Source organism: Acinonyx jubatus, chromosome D3 (assembly GCF_027475565.1).
Source record: "Acinonyx jubatus isolate Ajub_Pintada_27869175 chromosome D3, VMU_Ajub_asm_v1.0, whole genome shotgun sequence".
Taxonomy (NCBI): Eukaryota; Metazoa; Chordata; class Mammalia; order Carnivora; family Felidae; genus Acinonyx; species Acinonyx jubatus.
Window position 1 is genome coordinate 7425708 of NC_069392.1, and position 14337 is coordinate 7440044.

Here is a 14337-nt window from a genome sequence, read left to right on the forward strand (position 1 = left end):
AGTAGAGGACAGAGTCAGAACTAGGTTCAAGGATTAAGTCTCATCCTTTCCTGAACAGCAATTTCTGTTGCATGTCAGAACCTCAGTGGGATAATACTTGGGAGCGTTGTTGAAGAAGAGTGCAGAGCCCTGGTGCAGGGACGGTGCACCATAATCTGTATCTATCAGGGGGAACAAACCCTGGGGGCCGGGCCTAGCAGCACAAGCGCCAAGCACAGATGTAGACCTACTTCAGGATGGAGAGGCTGCTGCTCTGAAAGGCTCAGCTTTGAAGATGCCCTGGGCTTGGTCCTTTGGCCGCTCCTCTATACACTTTTCCCTTCTGGAATCTTCTCTCATCTCATGGCTTTAAAGCACCATGAGCTCCTGACCTCAAACATGGACCCGGCCCAGAACTCCCATGAACTCCACTCCCCCTCCAAGATGCAAATTCCATGGTGGCAGGAACAATGCTGTTTGCATCTCCACCTTCAGCACCTCGGACAGAACCTGGCTCAGGTAGGGGCTGGGTGAATACTGCGGGAACACACGAATGCCTTCAGGTAAACTGAAAAACTCCTTTAGGAACCAAGAGTAAGAAAAATTGCACAATTAGGGGCATCTGGCTGGCTCAGTCGGTAGAACATGTGATTCTTGATCTCGGGGTTGTGAGTTTGAGCCCTACGTTGGGTGCAGAGATTACTTAAAAAATAATAATAAAATCTTTTTTTAAAAATCACACAATTGGTAGTATTCAAGTGAAAATATCTGTTGTTATCCACGAGAGAAGGATAGGAGAGTTTATAAAGCATCAGCAACTTCTTGGGTTCCTTCACAGGGTCTCAGGGACTGAGCTCTGGGTCCCTCATCTCTGTGCAGGGCTGGGCTCAGAAGAGGGCTCTGGATTTGCATCCTGCCTCTGGCAACTTCCCAGCTACGTGACCCTGGATGAGAATTTCTCAACTTTTCCATGCCTTTCTTTCCTCCTCTGCAAAGTGAGTGTGAGTAAAGGTAGCCAAGCTGCTCATGGGTCCATGAGCTGGGACGTGAAATAAGCTGGGGGCTGAGGAACTGATTTCTGCATCAGTGGGAGGCTCCTGCTGCTTACCTGCACATTTTCGTGGTGGAATTAAAAAGTTTCACTTTGTAGCCACTGTTGCAAATGAGCAGGAAGAGTTCCCTGGTGAGTGGTGGGTACCAGACCATACAGGTAGGGTAGTTGCCCTGATCGGTTCGGTGAATGTCCAGGACTTCCAGGTGGTCTTTGGAGCTCTTAAGAAGATTATACTCAATCTGCAGAGGAGCCCAGATATTCACACATGAGGACTGAGCCAAATGAAGTCAACCCACAGTCTTATTCTGGGGGAAACAACGTTGGGCCTCTTAAGAGAAGACTTGCTTAGACCCTTGCTCCTAATAAGCTGCCATTATGGAGCATTCCTTATGAGCAAAGACAGTGAGCTAAGCACCTTAAAAACATGATGCCATTTAACACTCATGACTTCCCTGTCAAGTCGTACCATTGTGCCCATTTTACAGATTAGAAAACCTGTTCAGAGTGGTTCAGTGGCTTGCCCAAGGTCACACAGCTAAGAACTGGTAGGGTGAGAATTCAAATTTAGGTTCCAACTGACTCCAAAACCTGAACTCTCACAGTTATGTTATACTGTCTCCCTTAACATCATCTTGGGAACTCTTTGAGGGTGGGAACTAATTCATATCTAAATCTCAGCACTTGACCATGATAAATTAGCAGCTTGCTGAATTTCACCCATAGGTAGATTTTGGTGGCCAGGCCAGGATGAATGAATGGATGGGTGGCCATAATAAAGGAGACAAAGGGATGGAGGAAAGGGAGGGAGCGAGAAAGGAAGTTAAGATGGACAGAAACAGAACTTCTTTGACTCACGAGGGGGTTACATCCCAATAAACCTATCGTAAGTCAAAAATGCATTTAACACACCTACCCTAGGGAACACCGCAGCCTAGCCTGGCCCGCCTTAGACGTGCTCAGAACACGGACATGAGCCTCCAGTTGGGCACAGTCATCCACCACAAAGCCTGTTTTATAATGAGGTGTTGACTATTGCATGTAATTTACTGAATCCTGTACTAAAAGTGACAAATGTAACAGCCGTGTGGGTGCAGGTGGCTGTCCGTGTACCACCCGTTGACCCTCCTGACCGTGTGGCTGCCTGGGAGCTGCTGCGGCCTCTGTCCAGCATCGCGGGAGAGGGTGGGGCCACAGGTCACTAGCCTGGGACAGGATCCAGATTCAACCTTTCAAACACAGCTTCTACTGAAGGAGCATTGCTTTTGCACATCCTTGAGACCAAGCATCGACCCAGAGATGTTTATGCTACTATGTTATGCTGTACACTCATTTTCTCCAACATGCACTGTGGGCCCAGTGCTATACCAGATGCCAGGGACACAACAAGAATGAAATACACACAGTCCCAGTGGTGAGATAAACGGACACTGAACGGCTTACCAAGAGCCTGTCTTTCCCGAGGCTCAGTAGTCTCGGCTCATTGCTGTCCAGGTGAACCCCAAACAGGAGACTGCAAATGCTTTTGCGATGAGAACGAAGTCTTGCCAGATATTCCCAGACCCTGTGTCCATTTCTGACTACCACCACATAAACAGACACGGTAAAACGTACATCCTGAATAGGAGCAAAAGAGTACAAGTCATTCCTTGCTAGGTTTTGTAACTTGAAAATCATCATCATGTTTTTCATACTAATGTTGCCGTTAGAATATTTTATCCAAGAGGCACCCGGGTGGCTCAGTCGGTTGAGCATTCAACTCTTGATGTGAGCTCAGGTCATGATCCTAGGGTTGTGAGATCAAGCCCTATGTCAGGCTCTGTGATGACAGCATGGAACCTGCTTGAGATTCTCTCTTTCTCTCTCCCTCTGCCCACCCCCCACTCTTGTCTGTGCTGTATCTCTAAAACAATAAAAAGAATAATAAAGAAGACTATTTTATCCAAAAATAAATTTTAGTCTATCAGAGCAAGTAATAAAATAACACCCATTTGGGGTGCCTGGGTGGCTCAGTCAGTTGAGCATCCAACTTCAGCTCAGGTCATGATCTCTCAGTTCGTGAGTTCAAGCCCCGTGTCGGGCTCTGTGCTGACAGCTCGGAGCCTGGAGCCTGCTTCAGATTCTGTGTCTCCCTCTCTCTGCCCCTTCCCCACTCATGCTCTGTCCCTCTCTATCTCTCAAAAATGAATAAACGTTAAATTAAAAAAAAAACAACAATACCCATTTTACAGAGGAACATATTAAGGTTAACAGTAGATAACCCACGAAGGTAATTGTCGAGGAGAGAGACACTGACACTGTGGCCTTACCCTTCTTTCTGGTCCCCACCTCTTTCTGTGTGGAAAAATGAAACCCTGACTCTTTTGCCTTTGTCCTCCCTTCTCTGTATCCAGCTACACAAAACTTAAAACATGTAAGTTCTAAATAGTATCATGGCTGAGAGTGAACTGGGTAGGAGAGTGTGTGAGAGCAGCCTGAGGGAAGGGGGCGCCAAAGTCAGGTGCTGCAGGGGTGCGGAGGCTCAGCTTTGGGCCCGTACAGGCAGGAACAGAGGAGGGGCCGGGCACAGAGGCAGGGGTGGGAGAGCATCGGGGACATGGTGGCTCTTACTCCTCACCCCACATCAAGGCAAGACTTGTGCATTGCAGACCAGGAGAGCTGGCAGGAAGGGAGAGGTTAAAGGTCTCGGAAAATCTTTACTGAGCTTAAGAGCCCTATTCACAGAGGGAAGGAACAGAATCCAAAACACCAGGGAAGACTGTGCTTTGAGATGAATGAGAATGTCATCTTGTCAAAAATCAAAGAGAAAGATGAAATGATGGATGCCGAGAAAGGGGTCCAGAAACCAACACACCAAAATGAGCTGTCAGGATGGCCAAATCCCAGTCCACAGGTCCTGAGGCCCGGTCTCGTTTTCGAGCGAGAGTCTCCCCCACCCCCTTTACAGCGGCTTTGTGGAGATACAGTTCACACTCCACACAATTCACACCTTTAAAGTGTGCAACTCCATGGTTTTTAGTGTACTCACAGAGCTCTGCCCCATGCCACAATTTTAGAGCATTTACATGACCCCTCAAAGAACCCCGAACCCATCAGCAGTCACTCGCCAACGATCCCCGCCCACCCCCCCACCCCCCCAGTCCTCTCTCCCTTTTGGTCGTAAACAAGGCTGCTAGACCACTGGATGGCACACAGTGGAAACACTTACAGCAGTTGCCATGTACTGGGAGTCATGCGAGAAGCTGACGTGAGTCACGCTGGTTCTGGAATATTTGAAAGGCTCCGGGATTTGGTTTTCTAAGGACATTGCATCGAGGATGTAAACTGTCCCTTCGGTGAAGCCGGCTCCAAGAAGGACTCCTGAAATCACAGGCCAGAGAACAATGCTGGAAAGGAACTTCACTCATTCAAGAAACATGGACTCCGGGCCAGGCCTTGTTCTAGGTGCTGAGGAGACAGCAATGAACATGACGGACAAGGACCCTGGACGGAGAAATAGACTGAAAAGCAGGAGTCTCTGGGATGAGTGCTCAGAGAGTACTAGGCACCGAACGCTGCAGGGTCCAGAGGGACAAGGTGCGTCCTCTGGCCTGCTGGGGGGAGTGCGGTCAAGGTGAACTTCCTGGAGCTGTTACAGCCAAGGGCTGCAGCCATTTGGGTCTGTTTTTGATTTGGAGACTAAGACAGGCTGATGAAATGAAAATACCTTCAGGGTTATAGGTTAGACTCTGGATGCCGAGCCCCTTCTCAAAGACCCTGCTGAAAAGGTATTTTTTCTTTTCATAATCCCACACTTTGATCATCCCACAGAGACTCCCAATGGCGAGGAGGGGTTGATACGGGTGGCAGGAGATGGCACAAATGGCATCCTTGGGCTCCACGAATAACTTCTCAAGTTTGGTCCCGTCTGTTGTTAAGTGGTACACTGTAGCGTCAGATGTTCCGATGATAAGATTCCTGTTTGCCAGGGAGAGACCAGACACTATCAGCGTTTGCAGGGAACGGGGCACGCCAGCTATTCTGCTTCTAATTGCACATGAAACGCCTCTGTCGTCTGTAATTTAGTGACATTATTAACCCACCATCTCCAAAAATATACTACCAATACCCAACAGCTTCCATTTGCAAGTGAAAAAGCCCACATTTCTACATGTAAATTGAGTCATTAAGTATGCAGATGGACAGTCAGTTGTACAATTAGCTAATCTGCACATGCAAATATTCATTTGTGTATGCAAATATGGAGTTTGGTGCACACATACAGATGTGCCTGCAAATACGGCAAGGGTAATTAAGCAGACTCGCACATAATTCAGTCTCGAAATGTTATGGCTATTAATTATCAAATGCCTTTAACCGCAGCGCTAGGGCAAACTCGGCCTGGAGAAGAGACACCAAGCTACAGCGAGGGACTCCAAACACAACAGAGATTAGAACTCAGGGATAAGCCCTTTCCAGCTTCCAGTCGCTGAAGAGTCTTAATACGAAAATAATGCCTCATTTTAAAAAATGATTAAATAGGGATGATAATCAGCCTTGGAGATCCATCTTCGAGCCCTGCAAAGGACTGAGCGATCCTGTTCTATCACATATGCTAGGAACAAGGTGAACATTCCACCGCATGCCAACTATAAGACATCAATCATTTTTTTGGCCACTCAAATGACTAGATTCATTAACAACTTACCTTACGATGAAAAGGTCACCTTTTAAAGTGCAGTCTGGAGGATAGTTTGATTTTTCGGTAGGCGGAGCTGCTGGGGTCTTTGAAAAGGACAGGGTCCTTATGGAGCTCAGTTTGAAGTGGCTGTACCAGTTAACAATGGACAGGGTGCGATCGTAGAACTTAATGTTACCTCTAATATCACCTGTGACAATATAGCTGAAATGGAGAAAAACGTGAGTTTGTTAGCTAACTGTAGTAAGGACCAGATATCTATTGAACAGCTAATCACATGTCAGGCTCTAGACTCTGGGAATTGTCAAAACTTGACTTCATACTACCATCCAAGGCTGATTTTACTGTTATTTCACTTTACATCTAGGAAACTCAGGCTCAGAGAAGTTGAGAAATTTGCTCAAGGCCTGGGTTTGCCAGATTTAGCAAATAGAAATGGAGGTTGCCCAATTAAATTTGAATTTCAGTTAAACAATGAGTAATCTTCTAGCTTAAGTATGTCCCAAATAACGTACGGGACATACTTATACAAGGCAACCCTATCAGGCCCTGTGGCTAGACTATGCAGGTGTACCTAATGCAAAATCGGTGCTCTTGCTTTACTCTCCCTGCCTTCCCAGATCAGCCATGTGCAGCAGCAATGGGCAGTGATTTACATTCTCTGCTGTGAAACCGTCTACCAGCCCTCCGATATCACCCAGCCTGGCAATAGGACACAAGCTGCTTTACAAGAAGGCACTGTTGTTAGAGCCATCGTAAAACCCTGTCCAGTCATCACAGCCAAAGGCAGTGCCGCGTGACAAAATGGCTTTTATTTCCAGTCCTCAGATCCATTCCAAATGGGCTTTTTAAAAAAAAAAAAAAGCCTCTAACGTAATTCTAATTGTGGGGGGGGGGGCAGGGGGATGAATTTCCTCTCATATATGCAAAGTGATTAAATGAGGTTTCTGATTAATAAGCGAGGCAGGTGGGCAGAGTAATTGGCTAGAACACCTTTCACTGCCCTCTGCTGGACAGAAAAAGCAAAACAAGCCAAGTATTTTCAAGACCTTTCCCTTCATGGGCTCCCTGGTCCCGTCTGGGTTTTATTTAACACGGAGAGAGGGGAACAGAGGGCTGGTCTTCACTGGCCCTAACCCCCAAGTAATTAAAGGTTGGTTCAGCAGCAGCAGCAATTCCATCACTGTCTTCTCCACCACTACGTGAAGACGGCAATTCACATTTCTCTTTGAAAAGCCATGCCAGACCCTCACTGCTCCCTTTATTAAAAGAAATGAAAATGAAACCAGGGCTTTTGGAAAGCAGATGGCACAGTGGCTCCAATTATATGGTCATGGTCCTTGTCATTTGGCAATTTTCTCCATCACTTTTGGGAACTTCTCTAGCATACTAACTTTTTCACCTAGGGCTCCCTTGTGCCAGATGATGTGTTACAAGTTTTACATGCCTTGTCTCACAAAATCCCCATAAAATCACTCTGAGAGAGATAGTATTCTTATGCCCATTTTACAGATGGAAAGATGGAGGCTCAGCAAAGTCCCCTGCCCAGGGTCCCTCAGCAGGGAACAGATGCACCTAGAATGTGAACCCCTTTCTATCTGAGACTAAGGCTTTTAATGATCCTCTCTGAGCCCCCACAACCTCTCAAGTCAGTGAACTTCATAAAGGTCTGTTGTATTTCATCTTTTCATAATGGGTAAGTGTTATTTATTTATTTGTTTACTTATTTACTTATTTATTTATTCTGAGAGGGGTGGGGGGAAGAGAACCAGTGGGGAAGGGGCAGAAAGAGGGAGACAGAGGATCTGAAGCAGGCTCTGTGTTGACAAGAGAGAGCCATACACGGGACTTGAATTCACAGACCGTGAGATCATGACCTGAGCCGAAGTCAGGGTCCCTGAGTGGCTCAACCAACTGAGTCACTCAGGGACCCTGGTAAGTGTTACTTTGTAATCAGAAAAAAACCCCAACATAGTTATTCACGTTATTTTCTTAAAATTAAAGTATGTAAAATTTAGGGTGCAAAATAAAGTCTAATTAGTGTGGAAGAAAAAACAAGTTACTTTATGTTTCACCAACACAAAGGGATTTTTAAAAGTAATATATGCCCATGATTTAAAAAAAAATAATAAAAACAAACCAATTAGTACAAATGAGACTATAAAAAGAGGTGAATCTAACCCCCACCCTGATCCTACTTCTCCATTCTTTTCCTCAGAGGCAACAAACATTCCCAGCTAATAATGAATTTCCCCAGAAATATTCTATGCATATACAAAATACATGTATACATCCAAAAGGGTTTTAAAATACTTTTGTAATCCTTGATAGCTACTTTTTAATTAAGTTAATTACTTATCAACTGTAGTAAGCACAGTGATGCCCTCTTTCTGCAAATGAACCAATTTACAAGGTTTGATATGAGGAAAGTCCAGAGAGGCGGAGGCAGACGATGGGGGGCGGTATATGTCCCAGACAACCAGCTTCCCTTCCATTGTTGCTGAGAGTATTTGTGTTAAATTCAAATGAAAAACTGACTGGGTTAATTTTCCCACGAGCTTGTTGAACGTCTGCATTTCAAAAGACAGATTACAAGTTACCGTTGGTAATAAATATAAAACAAAACATTTATCAATATGACATTTTATAATATTACACTGAAATACAGTAGGAAAAAGATAAAATTTAAACAAAACAATCACTAACAAATCTCTCCCTCGTGGATTGCCGGGGTGCAGGCAGTTCTGAGCCTCTGAAGGTTTGCTCAGAGCCAAGTGAAGGGTTATGTACTGTGCTAATTAAACTGTTTGCTTAAATCAAATGAAAGAGTGGTTAATCACTTGTTTATACCTGTTCAACTTCTCTTACTTTCAGAGTAAGGGGTTTCAGAGACTGATAAAGAGACTAATGTCTGTCATGAGCATGCTCCAGTTGTAAGATATCATAAAGTAATTATCCCAGTCTCATAATTATAGCCTTTTTTCCCATCAGTAGAAATTAAGTACCATACAGTACAGAAATGCCCCTGACTCCTTATGAAATGTGTGCTACAAAAAATAAGGCACTAGGCCATCTCTCTCAGGCAACATCTTAGAGATGAAGTATAGAAAGAACCCAGAGCAGTGAGTGGAGCCCCACAGTGAATATTTAACAAATGAGTAAATCAAAGAAACTCCACATTTTGTCATGCAAGACAGCATGTCTGCTGCCCGGTTCTCCCAACTACACAGACAAGACTCTACGGTTTACCTCTATTGCCCTGAACACAAGAGGGTCAGGAAAACAATAGCTGGTTAAGCAAGGGCGTCAAGTTCTTTCTAAGAGCAGCTCTGATTCAATACAAGGCATTTTCATCATTTCAAACTACAGACAATCCTCACTGTGGGTTCTGTATCTGCAAATTCACCTCCTCGCTGAAATTTATTTATAACCCAAATCAATCCTTGTGGGACTTTCAATGATCATTTGCGGACGTGCACATGTGCAGAGAGGCAAAAACACTGGACTCTCCCTAGGCGCACGTTCTTAGCTGAGGTCAAGCAAGGATGCGCTCTGCCTTACTTCAGCTCTCAAATTGTAAACAAGTGTCCTTTTCGTGGTCTGTTGAGTGCCATGTTGTTTGCAGTTATGAGGTGCTTTTTGTTGGCGATTTCAGTACTTAAACTGGCCCCAAACAAGATACTGAAATGCTGTGTAGCGTTCCTGAGTGCAGGAAGGCTACGATGTGCCTTCCAGGGGACAGACCTGAGTTAGATAAACTTCATTCAGGCATATGTTCCAGAGTTGTTGGTTGTGAGTCAAAGTTAATGAATCAACATTACATATTAAATATGGTGTCTTTAAACAAAAACATACATAAAACGAGGTTATGCATCTATCTGTTGACGAAAATGTTAATGACCAGAGGCCAGCAGGAACCTAATCATGTATTTCACCTAGGAGCAATGACTTCGTATTCACTATCTGAGGTCTGCAGAGACTTGATCCAACGTAACTGCCACGAACAACGAGAACTGACTTTATTTTGCGAAAACTTTGATTTATGAAAAAGAGCTTGCAGACAGAATATTCTCTCCTTGTATTCATCCATCTCATATTTTTTTTTGGCATGCCCTCTTAAAAAATAAGTTCCTATAAATCATAACAAGAGTGAAGAATGAAAGAAGAAACATCATAAGATGCTCGCTGGGGGCAGGTGACATGGGTGTCAAATGCAGAAAATGCTGTAGGAGACAGGACCCCAGTTCCACCTGGGACGGGACAGCTGGAGGCGAGCAGGCAAGACAAACAGTTTCCTCCAACCCCTGCTGCACTGCCTTCCCCCTGGTTCTTAAACCTCCCAATACCTCACATCAGGTTTTATTGCTCTGAAAACTGGGTGGCTTAAAAAGGATCCACTCATGTTCAACTATTATATCACTCCAAATTAATTTTCATTCTGTGTCTCTCTCACACACACACACACACACACACACACACACACACACTCACATTAGTAAATCTATTACTCTTTTGGATATTTTCTCAGGGTAGTCACCTATCATTTCCATAATATTTTATTTTGAACAAAAGTCCATTATTTTCAGCTGGCAATTCAATATGGTGAAGGACCCAAGTAAAAAATTCAAATGATTTCCCAGTGGTTTAATATCAAGACACCAAGAGTAGCCCAAAGCGACTAAGCTCACACATACATATTTACTCTGCACAAACTCTGACATATAAAAGTGGAACAGGCATACTCACTTTTTCTGTTAAATGTGGGGCACTGTGAACAAGTATATCTCTCTCTTCACACTGTTAAGTACAGAAAAAATAATCACTACTAAAAAAAAAGACCTGGTTTCCAAAAGAAGAATATAACCACAAAATCAAAACAAATGCATCTAAACAGGCCCAAAGCTTTGCAATCTCTATAGATAAGGGAGCCTGCTGCCTCCAGGAACATCTGAAAACATTCTGAAAGAAAAGCAAATACATAAAAAAAAAAATGCCACAAATGGTTGTGACTTTAAATGGGAATGAATGCAAATCTGAATTCTACATTTGTAAGGCATTAAAGCTACAATAAATACTGGAAGTAATGACTACCACTGAAAAATCAGTGATTCATTCAATCAGTGTTTTTGTTTTGCATTTTTAACTGAGGTAAAACCCACATAACATAAAATTAACCATTTACCATTTTAAAGTGTGTAATCCAGTGACATTTAGTACATTAATAATGCTGTGCAGCCATCACCTCTCCTAGTCCCAGAACACTTTTATCACCCTGAAAGAAAGCCCCCTCTCCATGAAGCAGTCCCACATGCGGCTCCCGGAGCCCCCAACAACCACCATTCTGCACTTTGTCCCCTGGATTCTCCTGGTCTGGACATTTCATATCAGTGCAATCATACAGCATGTGGTTTGCTGTGTCTGGCTTCCTTCATTTAGCACCATCACCATGCTTTCGAGATTCACCCACATTGCAGCAGGTGTCAGTGCCTGGTTCTTTTTTTATCGCTGAATCATATTCCATTGTATGGATTTGCCACATTGTGTCTGCATTCATGAGCTGATGGACAGTTGGCTTGCTTCTACCTCTTGGTTATTGCAAATAATGCTGCCCTATGAACATCTGTATGTGAGTATTTGTTGGCTTGCCTGTTTTACATTCTCTTGCATTTAGGAATTCCTGAGTCCTGTGGTAAGTTTATATTTAACTTTCGATGTTTTTTTAATCTCATGATTCCACCCTGTATCAGTATTGCTGATCTGTTTGCTAATTCCTATCTATAAAAGCCAAGGTCTTGAAAAACCCTGCATTTTAAACCTGTTAAGTACATTTAAATAAATATTTGACTCATTACTTTAAAAAATTAAATGAGGGGCGCCTGGGTGGCTCAGTCGGTTGGCCGTCCGACTTCAGCTCAGGTCGTGATCTCGCGGTTCGTGGGTTCGAGCCCCATGTCAGGCTCTGTGCTGACAGCTCAGAGCCTGGAGCCTGTTTCGGATTCTGTGTCTCCCTCTCTCTGCCCCTTCTCCGCTCATGCTCTGTCTCTGTCTCTCAAAGATGAATAAACGTTAAAAAAAAAATTTAAAAAAAAAAAATTAAATTAAATTTAAATTATCTGCTTCTGACTTAATACACTAATTTCCAGTGGGGCTAAAATAAAAACTGTAATTACATAAAAAACATTTCAATACATATTTATTGCTTCCTAAGTAGATACTATATTGTTACATTACCAATATATCTGTACTCAGAGAATGAACACAGACTTGTCCCCATATTTAAGACAAACAAAAATATTTCTACTTACCCACAAATAATATATTGCCTGTGTTTTACTATTGCTCACCAATTCTTTATTATTTGTTGGATTAAAAATAAGGTAGTTCTGAAATATAAAGTATGGAAATATATTACATTACAATAAATTTTCTGTTTCTCTCTGGCTAAACTGTTAAAATTAAATAATATTTTTATTATAATAAATAGCTGGATAGGAATATAAAACAGAAAAGACATGGCATTTTGTAAACAACAGGAATATAATCTAAACATCGAGTGTTAAAATTAATGGTCTCAAATGTGTTCCCTTTCTCATTTAGTCTTATTTATTATAACTCATCATCTGTAAATTGGAATGAGCAAAAGTCGAACAATATTCACTAATAACCTTTACTCTGTGTCCTTTTGGACAAAAACTGCTGCATACACATTTCTAAATTTGACAAGGCCACAAGGTAACTTGGAATGAATGCCAAATACTGGAAGGAGTTTCTGATTCCTGCCAAGGCAGCGAATAGCACGGGTTGCCTGGCTCTCTTCCCAAAGAGCCCTGCAGCAACTATGGAAGCGAGGAAACCATGAAATGCAGGAACTAAATCAAACAGCAAAAACACGGCAGAAATCCCCCAGGAGACTTAGGCACATGTCCTGCCAGGGTATGTATGTGGAGGGGGGAGGGGCTGGCTGCAACCTGGGGTGAAGGGCTGCAGCCCGTAGCCCTGGAAAACAGGTTCCAGAAACACATCTTAGGGGCACCTGAGCGGGTGGCTCAGTCGGTTGAGCGTCCGACTTCGGCTCAGGTCACGATCTCGCAGTCCTTGAGTTCAAGCCCCACATTGGGCTCTGTGCTGACAGCTCAGAGCCTGGAGCCTGCTTTGGATTCTGTCTCCCTCTCTGTCTGCCCTTCCCCCCTCACTCACACTCTCTCTCTCTCTCTCTCTCTTTCTCTCTCTCTTAAAAATAAACATTAAAACAATTTTTAATATATTTTTTAAAAATTACAAAAAACAAAAAAAAAAGCCAACTGTTGAAAACTAACAGAAAATCAAAAAAGCATCCAGAGTGGGGCAGGAGGGGAAGGAAAGACACATAACTTTCAAAAGAAGGAACAATAAGATTGATAGCTGACTTCTCAATAGAAATGGTGTAAGTCTGAAGACAGTGGAATAATATCCTGAAAGTATTGAAAGAAGATAACTACCAACCTAAAATCCTATAGTTAGGGAGAACAACCTTCAAAAACAAAGATAATTACCAGAACAAACGGAAGCATATATCCCTACAAAGACTCGTGCATGAAAGTTCATGCAGCTTTGTTTTCAACAGCCAGAGATAGAAAACAATGCAAATGTCTTTCAACAATGAATAGATAAACAAATTGTGTCATATCCACTCAATACACGACTACCATTCAGCATTAACTCAATAAGGACACAAAGAATAATATAAAGGAATAAACATGTAACAACATGGATGAATCTCAAAAATTAAATTGAGTGAAAGAAGCCAGAGTCCTCCACAAAGAGTCCATTCCTGTACAATTCTAGGGTATGGAAACTAATAAAACATTAATAAACAGGAGGATAGATGTCGGGAGACAGGTGGAGGGGGAGTTTAAGTTTATTCCCATGCCAATGGGAAGTCACTGAAAGATTTTAAGAGAGGGATATAATTTGTTTGGCTTAAGAACTACTGCTCTGGGGGCGCCTGGATGGCTCAGTGGGCTAAGTGTCCGGCTTTGGCTCAGGTCATGATCTCAGGGTTGGTGAGTTCAAGCCCCTCATCAGGCTCTGTGCTGACAGCTCAGAGCCCGGAGCCTGCTTCAGATTCTGTATCTCCCTCTCCCTGCCCCTTCCCCACTCGTGCTCTGTCTCTGTCTCTCAAAAACAAGTAAATGGGAAAGGAAAGGAAAGGAAAGGAAAGGAAAGGGAAGGGAAGGGAAGGGAAGGGAAGGAAGGGAAGGGAAGGGAAGGGAAGGGAAGGAAGGGAAGGGAAGGAAGGGAAGGAAGGGAAGGGAAGGGAAGGGAAGGGAAGGGAAGGAAGGGAAGGGAAGGGAAGGGAAGGGAAGGGAAGGAAGGGAAGGAAGGGAAGGAAGGGAAGGGAAGGGAAGGGAAGGGAAGGGAAGGGAAGGAAGGGAAGGGAAGGGAAGGGAAGGAAGGGAAGGGAAGGGAAGGGAAGGGAAGGGAAGGAAGGGAAGGGAAGGGAAGGGAAGGGAAGGGAAGGGAAGGGAAGGAAGGGAAGGGAAGGGAAGGGAAGGGAAGGGAAGGGAAGGGAAGGGAAGGGAAGGGAAGGAAGGGAAGGGAAGGGAAGGGAAGGGAAGGGAAGGGAAGGGAAGGGAAGGGAAGGGAAGGA

The 14337-nt window shown here is 43.7% G+C and overlaps 1 protein-coding gene across 3 annotated transcripts in view; it reads right to left on the reverse strand.

Annotated features, from left to right (window-relative positions):
- Positions 1–14337, reverse strand: part of CFAP251 (cilia and flagella associated protein 251) — a 67892-nt gene that overhangs the window by 32691 nt on the left and 20864 nt on the right. For all 3 annotated transcript variants that reach the window (XM_027043887.2, XM_015063787.3, XM_053206656.1), the window contains 8 exons: positions 12014–12091; positions 10455–10505; positions 8064–8278; positions 5718–5912; positions 4737–4987; positions 4239–4390; positions 2474–2647; positions 1088–1272 (listed from right to left, as the gene is read on the reverse strand). In XM_027043887.2, the coding sequence (XP_026899688.1) occupies positions 1088–1272; positions 2474–2647; positions 4239–4390; positions 4737–4987; positions 5718–5912; positions 8064–8278; positions 10455–10505; positions 12014–12091 (1301 nt within the window). The remainder of the gene's footprint in view (positions 1–1087; positions 1273–2473; positions 2648–4238; positions 4391–4736; positions 4988–5717; positions 5913–8063; positions 8279–10454; positions 10506–12013; positions 12092–14337) is intronic.